This window comes from Lagopus leucura, unplaced genomic scaffold, assembly GCF_019238085.1.
Source record: "Lagopus leucura isolate 7727_CA_CO unplaced genomic scaffold, USGS_WTPT01 Super-Scaffold_73, whole genome shotgun sequence".
In the NCBI taxonomy this organism is placed as follows: Eukaryota; Metazoa; Chordata; class Aves; order Galliformes; family Phasianidae; genus Lagopus; species Lagopus leucura.
The window spans coordinates 18,210,404-18,230,844 of record NW_024962252.1 but is presented as its reverse complement, the minus strand read 5'-3'; the positions used below and the strand labels follow the sequence as shown (position 1 = coordinate 18,230,844).

General features: G+C 35.5%; 1 protein-coding gene across 2 annotated transcripts in view; it reads left to right on the top strand.

The window, feature by feature from the left end:
* The window catches only part of KHDRBS2 (KH RNA binding domain containing, signal transduction associated 2), a 320,519-nt gene that overhangs the window by 148,251 nt on the left and 151,827 nt on the right, over nt 1–20,441 (top strand). For both annotated transcript variants that reach the window (XR_006181714.1, XM_042888016.1), the window contains exon 4: nt 4,519–4,665. Coding sequence is in view for 1 of the 2 variants with exons in the window: in XM_042888016.1 (XP_042743950.1) it covers nt 4,519–4,665 (147 nt within the window). In the remaining variant the exon portion in view is untranslated. The remainder of the gene's footprint in view (nt 1–4,518; nt 4,666–20,441) is intronic.

The following is a 20,441-nucleotide window of genomic DNA, read 5'->3' as shown; positions in this document are numbered from 1 at the left end:
CATGCAACAAATTGGTAATTAGCCTTGCATAAATAAAAGCATGACATTTTGTACTCTCGTTAAAAGCAAGACTTCCTCTGGAATCTGAATCCACCCTGAATACAATGGTCCCTAGTTGTGATCAGAACTATTAAGATAAAAATAGTCTTTGAAGGAAGCATCTTTAAATATGGCAGTTGTGCATTTCTATTGGATCTCTTGATTTCCTGCATGGGCTTTTCAAACTTTTTGTTCAAATACGTTGGTTGCATTCATTGAGCATCTTTATCTAATTTAGTTTTATAGTTATTTCATCTCTCGATTAGTTCTGTGCAAGCATAGGTGTATCTGTAGGTTTGTGAACTCTCTTGCCACTATCAGCTTTCTGGCACATTCTTTTTGTAGATTATATCTTGTTGGTCATGATAGTGACTATTTGTGATCTCCTTTTTGGCGCACACCACTTAACTGTGTTAACTTCTCTTCTACAAGTTTATTTCCTTTGCACAGATTTCGAACAATTTTTGTTCAGATGTTCTAGCTTTTCCAATTGTGATTCGGTGGACATTTTGTTGTCCCATTCTTCTACTGATCTATCTATGATTTCCCCATCAACTAACTAAAAACAATATAATCTACATACAAGTTAGCACCTCTTTATCATTGAGATGTTTTATTTCATTAAGAAATATATTGGGAAGTAACACAGTGTGCACAAATCTCCGCATATATGTTCAAAAATTCCTCTATTATAAGCAGTATTCTTTTTTATACACCTGTATTTACTTACAGGGTGTCTGTGCCTGCAGATTCTGTAATGTGACAGGAGTACATCTACTCTCTCAGCTCTGCTGTGCAAACTCTCATGTCCTGACTATATCCATTGTCTTCATTCCTTGACCTGGACTGAAAATTACTTCTCTAAAAATGATACTTAAGGGATGGCTGAGCATTTAGCTTCACTGTATACCCTGCTGAATCCTTTCCCTATTCTCAAATTCCTTTCTATTCTCTGATTTTTCCTCAGTATTTTTCTCTGCATTCTTCTCTTTAGGACCTAGGATCTGAATGATTTTGAACTCCAAAACACATTATATCTGTTCTGATTTACTCCTTTCTCTAGAGCTCAGTTATTACTGTTGCTAGCATCAGCATTACAGACATCTTAGGTTCTGCATTTATGTCCAGATTAAAAATAATTGGTTTGCATTTTGTGAAACTTCATGCTCATTAATTTTCTTCTGCAGCATTGTCCATTGATCTTCTGAACAGCTCTTCTCCAGCAACAGTGCTGTGATTTTCAGCTTTGTCTGTTTTCTGCTCTGTGCTTTCATTTGCAAGTTCTTGTCAGATAGGAAATACAGTGCAATTCTCTTATTGTTCTTCAAATGCACTTTGTTTCTTTTTATGGCTATATTTGTTACACTATAAGATCCACTTGTATTTGTGCAGTTTATCTATGTGCTTTCCTCAGTTCCTGCTTCAGTTTTGTTTTGTTTTGTTTTTCTTCCTTTTATTCTTGAATATTCTGGCATTTTGGTTTTATCAGCCTACTTTTCATTTGTCAATCTGGATCACATAATTTTGTTTACTGTACAAATTCCAGTCGTTCCTTCCAGTTGTTTTAATTAAGTGTACTCGTCCATCTTCCAGTCAGAAACAAATTCTCTCTCAGGGTCAGAACATATACTTCTAAAATTGTAAGGCTGTTTTCTCATCAAGAGATAATTGATCATTTTTCTTGGCCTTTATATTGCTGCTGCTTTGCCTTTGCAGAGGTCAGTATTCGTCCTATTTCTGCTGAGGAGTTTTATAATTCATTTTCCCTGCTTTGGTCAACTGGAACTTAAGATAACTTAGGGGAACTTCTTAATTTCCCTCAAGTTAACTTTAAGGGGAAATGGCTGCAAGATCAAAGAGGGTAGATTTAGGTTGGTAAAAGTCTTTCACAGTGAAGGTGGTGAGACACTGGCACAGGTTGCAGATAACATGTAACAGATTTTAATACTCCATCCCTGGAGACATTCAAGGTGAGGCTGGATCAGGCCCTGGGCAACGTGATCTAGCTGTGGTGTCATTGCAGGGGGGTTGGACTAGATGATCCCTTCCAACTCTAAGGGTTCTATGATTCTATGATTCTAACTTAGGAAATACCACAGATGTTTCAAAATATCTGTTATCTTATATGAGGCAGTGAGTTATGAAAACATACGTCAGGTTAAGGGTGGTGTGTCTGACCAAAACCATGTGAGAACAAAGAAAGTCTGAAGCACAGCTTGTGACAGTACCTGTTTTGGGACATGGAATATAATGCTATATATTACTTTGAGATATGAAGGGAGTTGGTGCATAGAGGGAGAGAATGATGTTAGGATCTGGTGGATAATGGTTTCTGGAGGGGGCTGCACTGAACCAGGGCATAATTAAAGATAATAACCTGATAGTAAAGAAGGTGCATATTATTAACATGAGGGTCAGTATTAGGAGAGATTGCCAACACTGATCCAGAAGCCCTGGAAATCTATTAATTTTATTCTTATTATATACCAAAACTGATTTGATCCGAAGTTTCTTTTTTTTATAACATTCAGTGCCTAATAACACTTACTACCTTAAGTGTATTTTGTTTTTTTTCAGGATAGTTCTCTACAGTGGTTCCATCACATTTTCAGCATGTGTTGATCTTACCACGGTTTGGTTCACTTCTACATGAGCAGGTTTAAGCTGCTACATTACTTTTGGAGCAACTCACATGCTTAGTCATCCTCACTGGGTCAGGGAAGCAAATCTTCATACAGTGCTTACATAGACTATGAGTTCTTACTCTTTGATATTTTTCCTGAAGGAGCTTCTCTCCTTTAACAACACACACTTGCAGTAAAAGAAATATTTTCTGACATATCACACTTGCAGGAAGAGGTATGAAGTGAAAATTCATTATTTATGAGTTCCATGAACAAAGCATCATTAGATATATTCAGGAAGAAATGCTGTCCATAAATATCTATAGGTCTATAAATATCTAAGGTGTGGGGGGCAGAATGGCGAGGCCGGACTCTTTTCAGTGGTGAGTGGAGACAGGACAAGGGGAAACGGCCGGAAACTGCAGCACAGGAAGTTCCACACAAATGTGTGCAGGAACTTCTTTACAGTGAGGTGACGGAGCACTGGAACAGGGAGGTGGTGGAGTCTCCTTCTCTGGAGATGTTCAAGACCTGCCTGGGTGCCTACCTGTGCGACCTGCTGTAGGGAACCTGCTTTGGCAGGGGGGTTGGACTCGATGATCTCTGGAGGTCCCTTCCAACCTCTACAATTCTGTGTGTATGTGTGTGTGATTTTGCTGTCTCTAACACCTGCAGAAATACCTGCTGAGCTGTAATGGAAAGCATACATTGAACCTAGGAAGGTTATAAAATGATGCCTTTTCAGAATCCCTGATTTTACAGTGAAGAGAAGAATGTCATTACTGTTGTTTCAACCGTGCAAGCATATGCATATCTTCCTGTGAGAGAAGTGTATATTATAAAATCATATTACTGATGTCAAAATAATCACATAAATATTATTTTTGCCTATGTTTGAAAAATAATAGCTGTGATTTATATTTTAATGAAGTTTGTTGACTTTGTTAATAAATAACGTATCAGCTGTCGTTCTTAGTTTTTATGTCTTAGATATCTTCATGCTGCAAAAGAATAATCTGAGTATATACTAAGAAGCTGTAACTTCTAACCCAATCTTCAGCAAATTAATTTACTTGTTTCCTCTGATTAGATTTTCCTTCTGTAAAATAAAAATATACAAATGTACTTTCTTCAAAGTTACAGTTCTTACAGTATTTTTGAAGATTGAGGTTTAAACTCATCAGATTTTCAGCATTTCTTATTGCTATTTTTATAGTAATGATAAATTTTGCACTCTGTTGTCACGGACAATTACATTAACTTGATCAGTATTTTACACTTTGCTTTTTGTAGGGTAGGTACTATTAATGTGCATAACAGTTCACATTCGCTATCTCAAAGCCTTGTATAAAACAGTGGGGTGATGTTTCAGAATATTGCTCTGACGTAAATTTGGATTCTTACCCTCATTTAATTGATAGAAAACTGAGACCAAAGACTGTCAAAATAAACCTAAGTGAGATGAACCATCATCTTAACCATTGTACACAGGACTGCATAGTTACCAAATATCAGAACTGGAACAGAAACTCAGACTTCATGTCTCAGATAAAGCCAGAGCAGTCTTTAATTTAGCAATACTAATATGTACAGTCTACAGGTATCATCTTTTGCATTTATGGAGTTAATTTTTCATTGCTCAGTTTTAGAGTATTTAGCATTTTTTCACTGTGCTGATTAAATTGATAATTACACTGTTTTTACCATTCAAGCACTCAAAAATGATTTTTAAATCTTTAAATGGATTGTACTAAAAGTCTGTTTGCATTATGTTTTTTCGTCATGTTCTCTGTAAAAGCTAAACCAATGCAAAATCATGGATTCCCAGTTCTAAAGAAACCACTCTTTTTCATAGGAGGAAGAGCTGAGGAAAAGTGGAGAAGCTAAATATGCGCACTTGAGTGATGAGCTTCATGTATTAATTGAAGTGTTTGCTCCACCTGGGGAAGCATATTCTCGTATGAGTCATGCCTTGGAAGAAATAAAAAAATTCCTCGTTCCTGTAAGTGTCTTACAGCATTCTTCTGTGACTGTTCATGGTTTCACTACATTAAATTTGTGCCTTCTTTAAATGCCTTCAGCTCTAGAAAAAAATTAAGTGGTCTGTCGAAGATTCAGCTAAAGGAGATGCTAAACAGGCCATCAATTGTCATAGTTGACCCTATAATTAATGTCTTTTCTTATTGTTTTAATGTTAATTTGTCCTATTTTTTTGGTTTTTGAGGAGAGAGTGGACTGTTTTTTTCTGGTTACAGTCATTAATCATTAGCATGTAAGTAAATTTTCAAGATTTTTGAATGTTTACATCTATAAAAACATTTAGATATGTCATAAGGTAACGACTTACCTAAAGTAATCAATGATTTTTGTCTGGAGAAGACATGAGCAAAACATTCCTCAGATTTTACACTGATTTTTCTGTTCAGACAGTTAGTCTTGACTCAGATCACAATTTAGCAATCCTTCATCAGCTAGGGAAGTGCTCAAGCAGTCACTAAAGCCACTTCTTTAGTACCTTTTCAATATTATTTAAACTAAATGCATCATTTTCTGAAATATTTACTGGCTGATTTTTCTTCAAGCTCCCTGAAATGGATTTTCTCTACATTTATACAGTAGTGTGTGATAATTTTGTACTTAAAATTGTTGTAGACTTTAAATATATACACACTAAGTATTAAGTACTACGTAAATATTTATATGTTATATACAATATATATATATAAAGTACATATTATATGTATAATACTTTTGTACAGTATATTGAGTTATTATCTGCAGTCTATACTGAGACTGCTAAGTGCTTTAAACATGTTCAGAACTTGCATTTGTTAAGAAAATGAAATAGGAGCTTATTTCTATTTGTAGAAATGAATTGCAATAAATGTTCATATCTCTTAATAATAACAGGATTCAATTAATGTGTTTTTATATGTGATATGACGCCAAGATCAGAGGTATTCAGATGAAGCATACATCTATTTGCACGGCAGAAATTAAATGTTTTATTTGGTTCTCGCTGGAGGTTCTGGATGTGAAGAAAATAAAATACATCTGCTATACTTAAGTACAGAATTTTAAACTTTAAAATTTTTAAAGCAATTATACATTTGTAGGAGTACAAGATAAGTAACTTAAATCATTACAAATAAGATTAATATTTGTTTTAAATAGCATGATTGATTGGCACCAAGTGAGGGACAGCAAAGAACCTCTTTTAAAACAGTTGACTTTATCTTACAGATTCTCCCATTCTATCCCATTTTATATTTCCTGATTAAAAAACAAACAAACAATAAACCAAACACAGATCATAAAATACTATTCTATATGTTCTTATATGGGAGAAAGCCATGGGACAAGAAAGAAGAAATTGATGATTTCTGAGGCTGTTGAACCTGCAGTACAAAATAAGATCATTGTTATAACGCTGACAACATAGCATGGAATTGTATTTCAGCATCAAATTAATGGTGAGATTCCTAAAAAATCTGGAATATTATAGCTAAAAATGGCAGCAGTGCTGATGATAAAGACTGCCAGCATTTGTCCTTTGGATAAACCTATTTCCAGTTCATGATCTCGCCAAGCTTTGTTTTTATAAATGGTTTCTTTTTAAAAAGATAGCTTCATATGTCTTCTTCGTTCTGAAAAGGAGCCACTGCTTTATAGTATTACATAGTCTCCATTTCTGTGTGCTCTTGATTTTTATCATCTATCACATATTCTGTCCAGCCTGAGAAAATCCATTCTGAGTGAAGAAGGGGGAGAGAGTATTCCAAAGAGAGAAGTATTAAAATTTACGGTGTATTACTGCTTAAAATATTAAAATATTTAAAATATTCAGAAACTGACCAAGCGTATCTTTTGTGTGACACATTATTTATTGATAAGGATTGTATGTATTCTCCATCACCAGTAAAACAGCTGAAACGGAGGAAATAAAAATACCCAACAAATTCTTTGTTATGAGATTTGGAACCTGGCTGGCAGTGGCAATAATCACTCCAAACAAGTAACAATTATACTTTATGATTTGTTTGTTGGCTTATCCCCTCTGCTTCATTTCAGATTTACAGGAATTTACAAAGCAATTATTAACTGGCTGGTTACAGCATGCGTCAAGGGGTTTACACTGAAAAAGCTTGCATGAGATAATTTCCATTTTGTTCCCTATTTACAACATCTCTTGAATTTGTTTTATGATGTATTGTTGTTTATAAGGCCTAATTTATTGCAGCAGTGAATATCAGAATTGCATTGCAGGACTGGAAGCAGTAGAACCTAACAGTTTTATTTATACCAAATCAAGGATGTTATAAACTATTTAAATGAGTTTTCACACTGCTTATGAATTTTGCTAAACTTAAGTGAAGTATCACCCTTAGAAATTACATTGATTGTTTGTGTCAGTAAGATGAAAGGACATTTTCATACCATATCTGTAAGTTGGAATGGGAATGAATTTTAAAGCAAGTACACGGCAGTCATAACAGAAAAAAAAAAACAAACAGTTGTGGAATAGGGCAGAAGAAAGAAAAAAGAGAATAAACATTTCCTTAACTTATGCAAGGTTATAATGAACAAATGCCTTCACTTTCGTTTGGATTAATTAATTTTTGATCTTGCCAAAAAACAGCATTGAAATTTTTATTTTTAAGGTTTCACCTCAAATTTAGAGGTAGAAAACAGTTGCCAGTTTATACTGGTTCTTCCAAATGTGAATACATTTCTAAGTCAGAAGCAGCTCAGCCTCAGGTGGTGTTTTGGGATCCCTCCAAGTGGCATTTAAATGTATGATTTAACCCAGGATGTCTGCAGCCTTCAGTTGTTCAGTGACTGACAAGCTGCTAAAGCCGAGCTGCTTCATTTACTGTCTGCTGCTTTCATTTCACAAATGGCTTGCAGTCTGCGTGGGAGCCACACTCAGGGCTTTGCTACCTGGTGAATAAGATTAATTTTGAAACTGACTTTGCTGGATCTTTTGTCTTTTATGCAGAATGTTGGCTTCTGGGGATGTGAGGAGACTTTACTAATGTCAACTAGAGATTGTACTCTGTTGTTTGATATGTCAAAAGAGCAAAGGGGATTGGAGTTTTGAAACTTAACTCCTCTGTGTAATATATATATATATATTTTTAATTATTATTTATTCATTTATTTATTCAATTTTTTGCAACATGATAAAAAGGAAGACCACAAAATGCTTCTTAAAATCTATGTTTTAGGGTAAAAATCACATTTATGCTGATTATAATATAAATTGTGTTAGCCAGCATTAAATATGTGGAAAGTACAAACAGTAGGGACTAGAGGTTATTTTTTATTATCATTCTCACAACAATTAAATTCCTTACAAAGTTCATGGTTCCAGAAGTTATGGCTTTGAGAATAGCAGAATTTTAAGACTTTAAATGCTAATATCTTGATCATTTTGTGTTTCATTGTATTTGCAAATAGAGTAAGAAACATTCCCGGGTTTCTCCACCAGTGAAATAACCTTCACCAGAGAGTTTCAGGGAGTGGAAGGCAGGAAGGCACTGTGGCTGACGGCCACAGTGGAAAGGGTGGCCCTGGAACAGCTGGGGTAGAAGCTGGATTCAGAGCTCTCAGACATGATGGGAACCTCAGAGCTGAGCTCTCAGGCATTTCCAGGTTTCAGGTATACAAAGAGCTGGGGTTACCCTCTGACTGCAGTCATTTTCTCTGTACCCCAGATTAGATAAGTGACGTTGATCCAGATGACTTCTAGTGGTTCCTTCCAACCGTAGTCATTCTGAGACAGGTTTCTTCTCTGCACCTCTGTGTGCTTTTTGTGACTACTAGAAGTGCAAGAGGTCTAAGTGAAGAAATGGCTCTCATAATTAACAAGGCCACTCTGATGTCTTAGCTTGTTAGTAAACCACGTTTTTAACCCAGCTGATGCACCATGCTTACAGATTACTGGAGTTGCAGTCACTGGATGCTTCATCTTTTTGTTACAGAATAGTTTAATCCCTTCTTTACCAAAATGGAGTAAAAATATTTCCTATCACAAGGAATTGTATGCATTTCTTTTGCATTTAAATTTTAGTATCTGATATTATTTTTCCCAAGATACTGATCTTTTGTTATTCGTAGCAGTAAAATTAACTTTCATCTAGACACAGTCCTGAGCAAGCTTTTCTATGTGCCTTTGCTTGAGATGACCTCCAGAGGTGCTTTCCAACTTCAACCATTCTGTAAACTTACCCCACAGATGGATGTACTTTGCATATTCACCTCTGTGGCCACAGATATAATAGAATCCTTTAGTGTCTGACAGTCAACAACTTCTGAGCCCAAACTCCATGACATGTAGGTCTGGAGTAAGGACCCACTGATATTGTGTCCCATTCCTTCAGAATGGGATCCAGAGACAGCAAATTAAAAAGAGAAATGTTTAAAAAGCCAATTATGGAGGAGTAGCCTAGAAGATTTTTGTGCTCTGCTGATTTTAGTAAATGCTGTTAAAAATTTCCTCATCACTAATGAGCAATGAAATGCTGCATAATTTGTATTAGATATGACTATATCATTCTGCTTTTACACACTAATATAGAACAAATATATATATATTCAACAAATTAATATTTCCATATATTAAAGGGCTGTATGATCCTTAGAATCTTTAAGATTTCTGTGCTTCATAAGGTGCAAATTTTTTTCTGACAATCATTTCTACCCCTGTAAGCAGTACATTTCTATTTGCCACAGTTAGCATCCCTTGAGACAAGGACGGAAGCTGATATTGATCATTCATTTCACAGATGAGTGCTCTGTGATAGTGAGCTATTATGTAGAGGATAGTTTGCAGCTGGTGTGCCATGACTACTTCAAAAAGATTGTTTACAAATGTGTGGTCAGATGATCAGAAATTTAACCAATTATCTCTTAAGAGCTACTGTTCAATTTATTTGGCTGCATGCATTTTCCTAGCTTATTATACCCACTTTAAATTGATGCACCTTGGCAGTGCTCAAGGGCTGGGAATAAACATGTGGTCTTTTAATGCATTTCAGTTGATGGAGGATTTCTATAATCAACTGTCTGTACATTTTGGCATTTTCTGGGTGTGTTTATCATATCAGACCCATCACAGGGTTCAGGGTGAGCTGCAGTCTGCTCCCTGCGTGCTGGCTAGTCTCTGAGGACGCACAAATGCTGAGCTGCTCAGGGAGGCAGTTCTCAGCACCCGCAGAAGCAGAGCTCCGTGTTTCTCTGATGCTTTAATAAAGGACGTTCTTTCTGCCTTTAGAGAGCAGGTGAGTGCAGGATTTTATATTATCATTGGAAATTCCAAGCTTCCTTGTAGAAGCTTAAATCTCTTACTGAATAATTAACTTACAGAACATAGACTCATAGAATGGCCTGGGTTTCAGCCCCCCTGCTATGTGCAGGGTCGCCAGCCACTAGACCATGCTGCCCAGAGCCACATCCAGTCTGGCATCCAGTCTTACTTGCTACCATTGATTACAATAATTTCCTTACCAGTAATTTAAGAAAAATAAGCATTCTCACTGATACAGCTTTCAGCATCAGCTCTTTAGTCTTCCTAACTAGAGGTGAAAAGTTATGGAAAAAAAAGGGCCTTTCGGTGAAACAAAGGTTACTAATTTTCCACTAAAGTTATTCATATCAATTGGTACAAAAAGAATGAGATCTGAGGGCATTTGAAAATAGACTCTGATACTGGTTTGTTTCAGTGGGAAAAATTAAATATTGAAGTACTTTAATCCCTTGAAGGCATATCTTTTTCTAATGCTTTGAAAGAAAATGTTTTACATCTAGAATATATTTCCTGTGTATATACAGGAACTCCTAGGTACTACAGTCCAAAATTGCTGATTGTCTGCTGTGCCATGTTGTGCTAACTATATTGCTGTATATACAACATATAGTAATAATACAATGGTTTGGCTTTTATAACAAGTATACAGAAATATGAGACATTTATTTTGCTCATTTTTACTAGTCATCTGAATTCCTTCTGTGCTGCAGTACAGTATGAAATCTCTATTTACATACCATTTCACACTCTGTGGTTTTATAATCTTACTTCTGTTTCTAAATAAGCTACATTATTGCTTTTTATTTCCAGGCTTTTTGTCCTACCTCAGATATTTCTGTAACTATGGTAGTGAACAGTGGCACAGTTCCAATCCGAAAAATAGACATCTTTTGTAGCCTTAAAAATAAATAATTTATACTTGCACATTCTACAAATGTACTTGCATATAAACTACAGCAATTATTTAAAACTATGATAAGGAAGTCATTTGAGCAGCTGTCTCAGCTGTGCTGGGAGCTCTGTTTTCCCACTGTGCGACATTTCTTACCAATTTTATACAAAAGTTTTGCTAACCAAGGAAATAAATTTTCAGACATTCTGTTGAAGTTAAAATGTTGTGTAGCCCTTTACCTCTTAACATTTTTCTTTACTAAAAATTGCCCATACCGAATTGAATCATTATAACTGTGTTCAGATATAGGTGTACTCAAGAGAGGTGTAAAGACCTGTGGGCAGTAGCTGTTGACTTTTTATAGACAGTGGAGTTTTTCTGAACACAGTACAAGTTGCTCTGGCAGCACACTGAGCAGCACTGAAGCAGCACTGAAACTGCATAATTTAGATCACTTTTTTAATTTTGATAAGAATAAACATAAAGCTGCTCCTCAAAGTGAAGGTTTAAGGAGAGAGACATACACTAAACTTACACAGATGGCATTTTTAACTGAAAATCAAACTCCATTCTCTCTCAGCTCAGTTTTTATGCGCTCAGTGATGCACAATGTAGACTGCTGCTATTATTTCTGCTGTGAAATGGCGAGCAAAACAAAGAGTGTGCATTTCCTCACATATCTGAAAGAACAAGTGCCTCCTGCACGAGCAGCTCTAAAAGTGGGATGTCTGTTGGCCTACCTGACCAGCAGACCCCTTTTAGCTGAGGCTAAGCTCCACAGCTGCTTCAGGCAATTCAGTGACTTTACCACCTCATATCTGCTTCAAGAGTTGTTGCTCCTAAGTGGATTAAAGCCTTTTTTGATATGCTGGAGACATGTTTAGTCTGTGTAAGCAATCCCTAGGTGGTCTTGCTCTGACACACAGAGGAATGAACTTAAAAGTCACATTGGCGCTGCTGGAGCTAGCTCTCTTCTTTGCCTTCCAGATTAACTGGAAGCATTAACCTGACTGGGGCTTTCACACCAACAATTAATCTGAGCATTTTACTGAGAAACACATGTAGTTTAAAGACGTTTTTTATGATGCACATGGTGAAGTCTGTACTCTTAAGCAATTGTATGGGAATGTCTTTTTCCTTACTGAAGTTAGGGTGCTGGTTCTTCACCAGTGACAGACTAAAAGCTATGGTTTGGATCTTAGTAAAATAAAAGTCATGCAAAGAGTTTTGAATCCCGCACTGCTCCTATTTTCTCAACAGAAGAAGCTAGGACTGTAACACTCAGAAAGTACATTGGCTTGGTATCACAAGTTAAACTCGCCTCAGAGCAACCCCCAGCACCACAGACCAATCTAGCATTCAATTTTAGAATTTGGTTGGGGGCATAAGTTTGGCCAATCTCATCAGTAGCAATAAAGATCAGATATTTGGTCTCATTGATGAATCTGCATTTTCCTGGCCTGTAAATAAAATTACATAGTTCTATATAAAAGTAGGCATGAAAAATGTATCTAAAATACTTGTCTTTTCATGCAAGGAATAACTTTGTAATGGTGACAAAAAATGAGGTGAGAGACAGCATTGGGTGTTGCCGACGTGTATACTAGTCTCATTTTTTAACCTTCAATAAGAGGGAAGAAAAGGAAAATACTGAGGACATGCTACTGGAAGCAAGAAGATAGGAATTCTTTATTTAGACTCTTTCAAGGAAGTGGTTTATTTCGTATACCACGCTGCTTTACCTCCATTTAACTTTTTCAGTAAAACACTGGGATCTTTGAGATTTATTTATTTTGTGGAGGTAGACACATATAATTAATTTCTTTTCCTACTTTAATATAAATTGAAGAAGCATACTGCAAATGCTACCTATGAAATCTGTTAATTTTTTTTTGTTGGATCCATTTTGTGATTTTGCGCTGTGTTTTCATTATTATTGTTATTATTTTTCTTCCTTTAGTGGAAGGTGGAGGACGATGGTTTTGGTGACATTTTAAAGCCTTTTATATATATGTATATATAGAAAAGGTCAGCATAGCCAATTCTGATGATGCCTAGTTGTGGTTGCTTGGGAAAGCATAAAAGAAAAAGCACAAATACAGAGTAATCTTTCTCCTGTTTTGTATTTCCAGCTCTCAGCAGTCAAAAAAAAAATCTTTGCAAAGCTGCGTTTACATCCACTTGCTTCCTGCCCTGTGGTAGATTTGTTTGCTACTCTTCGAGCTTGTCAATTCATTTTTTGAACCTTAGTTAAGTTTATGGCTTCATAAGAAATGATGTGGCAATGAGTTTGACTGTCTAATTGTGCACTCTGCGTAAAATAAATAAGTAAATAAAAGACCAATTTCTCTTGTCTATTTAAGACAACCTTAATACTTTATGAGTGCCCTCTTCATGGAGTTAAAAGCAACAGTCTTACACTATTCATCTCACTTACATTCCTCTGGATTTGTTTCTTTTCTGTGCCCCTGACCTTTTCATCACTGAAGCTGCAATGTACTTCATATCATCCCTGCAGCAAACCTCTGACAATCCTTTGCACTCCTTTCAGAATATTCTTTAGCCCATTCCTTCTTTCTTGTAGGGATGGGATGGCCAGGAAGGCATGCAATAGCTTCATTTCACTAGTGAAGAAGCAAGATGCTTCTGATGTGGATCCTGTGATATTTTTCATTTCAGTATCAAGGTTTATGTCATTACTGTCTGCTATTCTTCTTCCTTCCACTGATCTGATGTTCTCAGAATGCCATTTGTAAAAAATCTGTGGCATCTGTCTTGAATAATAGTAACTAATTTAAAGCTTTATATTTTTGGTGTTATAATGCCTATCAGTATTAACTTTGTGATCATTATTTTGTCATAAAATGCATTACTTTGCATTTATAAATACTCATTTTTTCTGTCATTTTCATTCAGTATAATGAGATCTTTCATCAAATGTTTGCAGTAACCTTTAGATTTTATTGCCCTGAATAACTTTGAACTAAATGCTGTCAGTTCACTGGGTTTTTTTTTAGATAATTTATGGATATGATGAGCAAAACAGATTATTTTGAAACATACCAGTACACTCTTCCACTCAGAATAAAATAAAATAAAATAAAATAGCCCAGCTATTGCTAATACTCTTCCTGTCATAATCAATTAAAAAATCATTAAGCAGTGTGGTGATCTCTCCTGCCTTTTGACAACTCCAGTGATTGCTGATAACCATCTGTGGAGGTTCATTTTAGAATGGTGTCTCATGTTCATGCTAAATCATACATCTCAGAAATAGTATGAAGGATAATGATACATTAACTTATAGGTGTATTCCTGATGTTTTAGAGCATTGGAAGTGTCTTAAGTGCAAGAGAAAAATATGACAAAATGTCTTAGGATGAGAGATTTTAAAAGAAAAGTTTAAATATCCAGTTCTTATAGAAAAAGTCATTGGTTGTGAAGAGTCCACAGAAAAACAATACCTTCCGTTTAATGAGTTTTACAGTTCAGACACAGCAATAAAGTGAAGGCAAGATCTTTTAAATACCATACAAATATTAGGAAAACTTGCAGAAGACAGATTAATTAAAACTGGTAAAGTAAAAACTGCATGCTTAATTGAATTCGGAGTTGTGAAAGATATGTATGGTGAATAATGCAGTGATAGTACGTATAAGTTCAAGTAATTTCAGAAGTAAGAACTATCCTAAAAAATAGATAACTTCAGTCTCTAGAGGTGGTAACTACATAATTAACATTAATGATTCAGAAAAGGCAGATTTTTTCCACAAATAACCCTTTCATAGATGGAAAAAATGTTGAATGGTATATTTTCATTTTACAGGAATTATGTAATACTTTGCAGTTTTCTAGCACAATGCTATTTTTAAGAGAGCCCTTTCAGGAAAAAACAACAACAACAAAAAAAGGATATTAGGGAAAAGATCTTAGAGTGCTGATCTGCTACGTGCACCAGAGCTAATGAAGGCTGATTTCTGAAGGCTTTGTTTCTCCCATTGAAATTTTTGGGGTCAGATAATATGTTCTCTGAAACTTGTATGTGTTTCAGACACTACCAGCTTCATTCATTTGTACATTTTTTGGTTAAGCCTTAATCTTATATTGTTGTTTGTTCTTTAGTAAAGGCATGGACAGTTTCTCACTTTTCTGGATGAGCACTTCCATGAAACTGGACAGGACTCTCTGCTTTAGGACTACTAGATATCTATCAGATACAGCTGGAATAGACCAATGAGTCAAATGTTAATTGGATTAGAAAGGCAAGCAGTTGAAAAAAAAACTGTGAAAAAAAATCTTGCAGTAGCAGAATGATCCAAGTGATTATGTGGTGACCAACCTGACACTAGTCTTTCACAGAATTAGTGGGAAAAATTGCAAACAATAAAAAAATTAAAAGTTATTTAACCTTTATATGTTTTATATGTGTATGGCTTTATAAAAATAAATTTGTCAACAAAATCTGCTTTTTCATAATCATTGAGAAAGTTCAGTGATAAAATTATGTTAGGCCTTTAATTTAGTGACATCTGACGTTCTTGTAAAAATCCATCATTTGTATACAGTGTAAGTGACAAGGCTAAAAATGCCTTGTTAATAAGAAAACTTTTCTAAATAGGTCTGACAGTAGCAATTTTTTAATGGATTTGATATTTCAGATTGTCAAGCATGGTTTCTGCATCTGATCTTGAAGATGGAGATCTGCTTCTTAATATTAGGCTTCAGCATATTCCTCTCTCAGTGAAGCAGATTCCCCTGGGTGAGATCTTCAGAGGGGTACAGGTGTTGCAATACTCAGAACTAATACTAAATAGATTAATTCCTGTGTCCATGCCTCAAAGTGAATCCAATAGCCAATAGCCTGTTTACACTAATAAGTAAAACACACACTGAGAACTGGGATGCATCTTATATCCTGCTTCCCAGCCAAGTTTAGTCATTTTGTAAACAACTCCTTAAACTACACACCTCCAGATTAACTACGCACACACCAAAGCAAGCTTGAAACTCATCAAGGATTTTACCAGGAGATGACTCACTCTGTGGATCTGCCCATTGTCGATTGACTACAAGAGGAATCCACCAGTGAATTAAACAAAATGAAAGTCTTATTGGCAAGAATTTAGTCATTGTTTTCATTATTTCCTTTACATGTCTGATGCTTTTGAGAAATAGATTAAATAGTGCTTTGTTCTAAAGACAGTATTTCAAAGTTGACTTAATCTAGTCATAAATGCCTGTCATAAAATCTAATCATAAATGGTCTGTCGGGTTTCCTTGGGTGAAAAACATGTTTGGGCCACCAAGTTAAAACAGATGGGAGAAAGCAATCAAGAGGTGTGGAATAACATTAGATGTAACAGATTCAAGCAAGAGCTATTATCTCAGAAGGACTAAGAAAATCTCCTTAATATAAAAAGGCATTTGCATGTGTAACATGGTGCTAAGTAACATGATGGGCGTTATCTGTACCCAGTCATTATCCTGAAATTGGTCGGCTGGAAATCAGGAACCAGTGTTACAATGAACAAGGATTTTGTTCTGATTTTAATTGAGATTTCTGCCTGTAATTACACAGAAAGACAGATTGTACCTTCAGTATTGGCTGGTCTACACTTCTCTGAATATCTTTCTTGGAAAAACAGTTAATAGGTTTTTGTCAGTCTGTAAAGAGGAGTTGCTTCCAAGGTAGAAGCTTGCATATCAAACCATGTACAAGTACAGTTAAAACAGAGGTTGTATAAAGCTGTAAAAATTATTTTGTGCAGTGGGAATCTGGACAGTCTGCTTCACTATGGCATTTTCAATGTAGTGCAGTGATTAACATCATAAAATGTTGTAAGTTCCAGATATGCTATTGCATACCTGCATACCTGTATGAAAATGTGTTTTTCCCCTCTCTGTCCCTCACAGAGTGTGAATGTATTGCAGTATGTTTAAGTAGCTATTTGCTTTAGTTTAGTTAATCAGTCATTGACCATAGCTCAATTATTTCTACGATCAGAAATCCTGATTTCTGCTGTGAGCTGAAATGCAGTTTGCCTTCTTGGCTGCCACGGCGCACTGCTAGGTTTGAGAAGACAGTGAAGAGAAAGAAAAAGATGTGAAAGAAGTGAACTAAGCAAATTAGATAATAAAAATATTGAACAGACATTAATAATGGATAAACAATGGACAGAAAAAGTAAAGAATCAAAGGACTATAATTGTGACTGGTTTTGCCTTTATTTGTAGGAAAACAATGCAAAGTGAAAGCTATGATTTTTTTTGTGTCTCAGTGTGTATATTTTCTGATACCAGTTGCTTTAACTGCAGGGAGTAACGTAAGAATCAGCTGCAGGCTCTGCACAGCCAGCAAAGAGCAATGACCACAATATAGTGAATAAATTATTTGCATAAATTCTTATTTGACTACTAAATTGTGAAAAATTACACAAAAACAATTATTTTGCTTTCAAGACTGGGAGCATTACCTTTAAAGTTTACTACCTGATAGGGCAGGTAGTAATGACAAGCAAGTAAATGTGACTGGCATCTAAGACTGCTTTGATTAAAGTAGGTGATTTTTGCATTAAATCTGGGAGAAATTTGCTACTCTTAATCTGAATTTTGCCTAGTTTAATATTTATTTGGCAGCTTAAGTCTGTACCCATGTTTATCTGAACCCTGCAACTTCGGGTTTTCTGGGAGCTCTGATTCCCATTTGGACTCTACCAATGTAATAAGTGACTAAAAAGACGAACTATAGAAGTTAGGTACAACATTGCATTATACATAAAAGTAGAAGGAAGTAAGGATGGAATTGTAATAGAGTGAGAGCGCTGAGTATGTTGAGTCCTTGCATGTAGTTAGGAAGATAGCACTGATATAAAATACCCTACCCAGGCAGCAAACAAATGTGAGGGAAAATAGAGAAAAAAAATAAAAAGAAATATTTCCAAACAGTGCTAAGTAGAGTAGACATTTGAGGACTGGAAATAATTAACCGGCGGGAGAGCGCGGGCTGTCCCATCTGCACTCAGCATGCTCTGCTGCTGGTGCCCCGTGGAGGAAATGGGCAGCAAACCCTGCAGCCAGCACCGGTGGGGTTCTGGGCTTTGCTGGCGCGTGAGGCGGTTAAGTAGTGACGTGCAGCACCTCGCTGGAAATAATTATATGGAATGCAGTAAAAAAATCTTCTTTTGAATTTGTGCATTCAGCAGTATATAATCCTAAAATTAATTACAGAAAAATAATAGAAGGTAGTTAGGTAAAATAATATAAGAGACACAGTAGTAAAAGAAGGAAGGACTCTGAAAAGTCAGATCTATATAGAAAGATGAGACATATTTGAGATGTAGAACAATGGAGAAAGCAAAAATAGTAAGATAAGAGAAGGACAGGAAAGTAAACGGAAGTGAAGAAAATTAAATTAAGTCAAACCATCTTGAAAAAAAAAATGAGTAACAGCAGCAAGATGTGATCTATGGTTGTAACAAGTACGAAAAATACAAGTGTTATAGATTGTTTAATTTTGAAAGAGAATTAGCTTTTAAATCAAGTGTAGCATAAAGATTTATAATTCTTCTAGTTAGGAAAAAATGAATTTATAAATTTTTGAACAAACCATAATTGTTTATATCCATTTTATATTTGCCATTTTCATTATGATGAAAGCATTTCATGTGAGAGAGTGACAGCTGGTAAACTCCACATAAAAATTACACATTACCATTAATATATCAAGCATTGCGTGTTCTCTCTCTCAAAGAGAAATTTTGATGAATTATTACAGCACATGCATGCTTGTAACAGAATAATAATAGATTACATTTCATTGAGATTGACAGATCAAATACGCTGCAATTTCACATCTAAATTTTTGCCATCAAAAATAAAACATCTTAAAATATCACAGTGTTTGTAAAGGTCTTGTGAGAAGGATAGCACTATGACATGGCCTTTTGATAAATGCTGGCTGAGAAATAATTGGCCAATAATTGGTGTAAAATATCAGACAAATTGGAGAAAAATCCACAAAATAGCAGCTTTCTTTTCACGGACATCAGTATTAAATGGAATCAGATCAGTTTTGTTCTAAATAAAATTCTGTAGTGAAGTCAGATTATTTCATGAAAAATGAGATTGGAATTTAGTGTTCAATAAAGTTTAATCTGAAGAAAAAAAAGGCAGTTGTGTGCACAAAGCTAGAAGCTAGAAAACAAACCTGAAGTTTATTCACCACAATGCTATTAACTAATTTCTTTTGCAGTAACTCATCTCATGATCTGAGAACTTTCAAAAATTAACATCAACTTTTAAACGGTAATAAGAAATTTGGATGAGGATCAGCTCATTATTGGCCAAGAGTGGTTATCTACTGAAAAATAATATTTTATTGAAGAATGGTGCTAGTCTTATGAACACACATTTATATACAGAACTGCACACAGATGTGAAGTCTCCTAGAAAATAACACAAAGTCCCATGAGCTGATCTGAGCTGATGCAACTATTTTATATTCCAGGACAAAACTGTGGAGTGTGTGCAGACTTAGCCATTACAGATGCACTAATTACTCCGACTTAGCTCATAATCAGTTACCCACTCCAGAGTACTTCTGTTGACAGTCTGGGTGTATATATATGGGATTAAGTACATACAAGTATGTCCTTAAAAATCATCATTGTAATTATACCAGGTTGGTAATAACAGAAACATAATTTAAGGATATAATCACCAAGTAAATGTTCAGTGCCAAAATCCATTCCAGGAAAAAATAACTGTGAATCTGATAGGTAAGCAGTTGTTTTAAGAACTTGGGGAAATGATCAAGAATTTTCACAGATGAAGCAATTGAGAAAAAACAGACAATTTACGTGTTTTGATCTAATGTAAAGGTTATGAATGAGAAGGCAGATTTTAGGGAGCTATCAGGTTTTAGTGACCAGTTATAGCCACCATTCTGCATGGAAGTTTCACATTTTATGCTATTGCTCTTCTGTCTTTTTCAAAGTACACAACAGTACTGAGTGCAAGACCAGAGGTGACTAAGAAAACATGATCTGAAAATAATGATGCTGTAACCTGGCAAAAATGGCACATGCCTTAAGAATTTCTAACGTAGAGGTAGAACAGCCTTACCAACGCAGTTTCTGCATTTTATCTGATGACACTTGAACAGAAGTTCAACCTATGTGCAGTCCTGGCAAAAAGGAGCAGAGCCTGTGGCTTTATTTTCAGAGATGTGCAAGGCAAGGCAGACTCTGCTCATACTTGCCAGAAGAAAGGAGAACACAGCAGAATAGAGTTGCTGCAGAATCCTTCTTTGAAATTATGTCTGCTGCAATACTCTAAGGTATGTAATTAAGAAAAATAATATGATAACAAGCCCTTAGTAACATTGCAGCTTACCTTGGTTTGGACAATGAGAGACAGACCTCTCTCGTCAGGTCAGTAAAGAACTTGGGATTTCATATTCCTTGTCAGTCTCTTCAGACTCTCATTTGGAAATGTTTACATCCTGGGAATGACAGATTGAATTATAGAATGGCTCAGGTTGGAAAGAGACCTCATCAGCTTCCAACTCTCCTGCCATA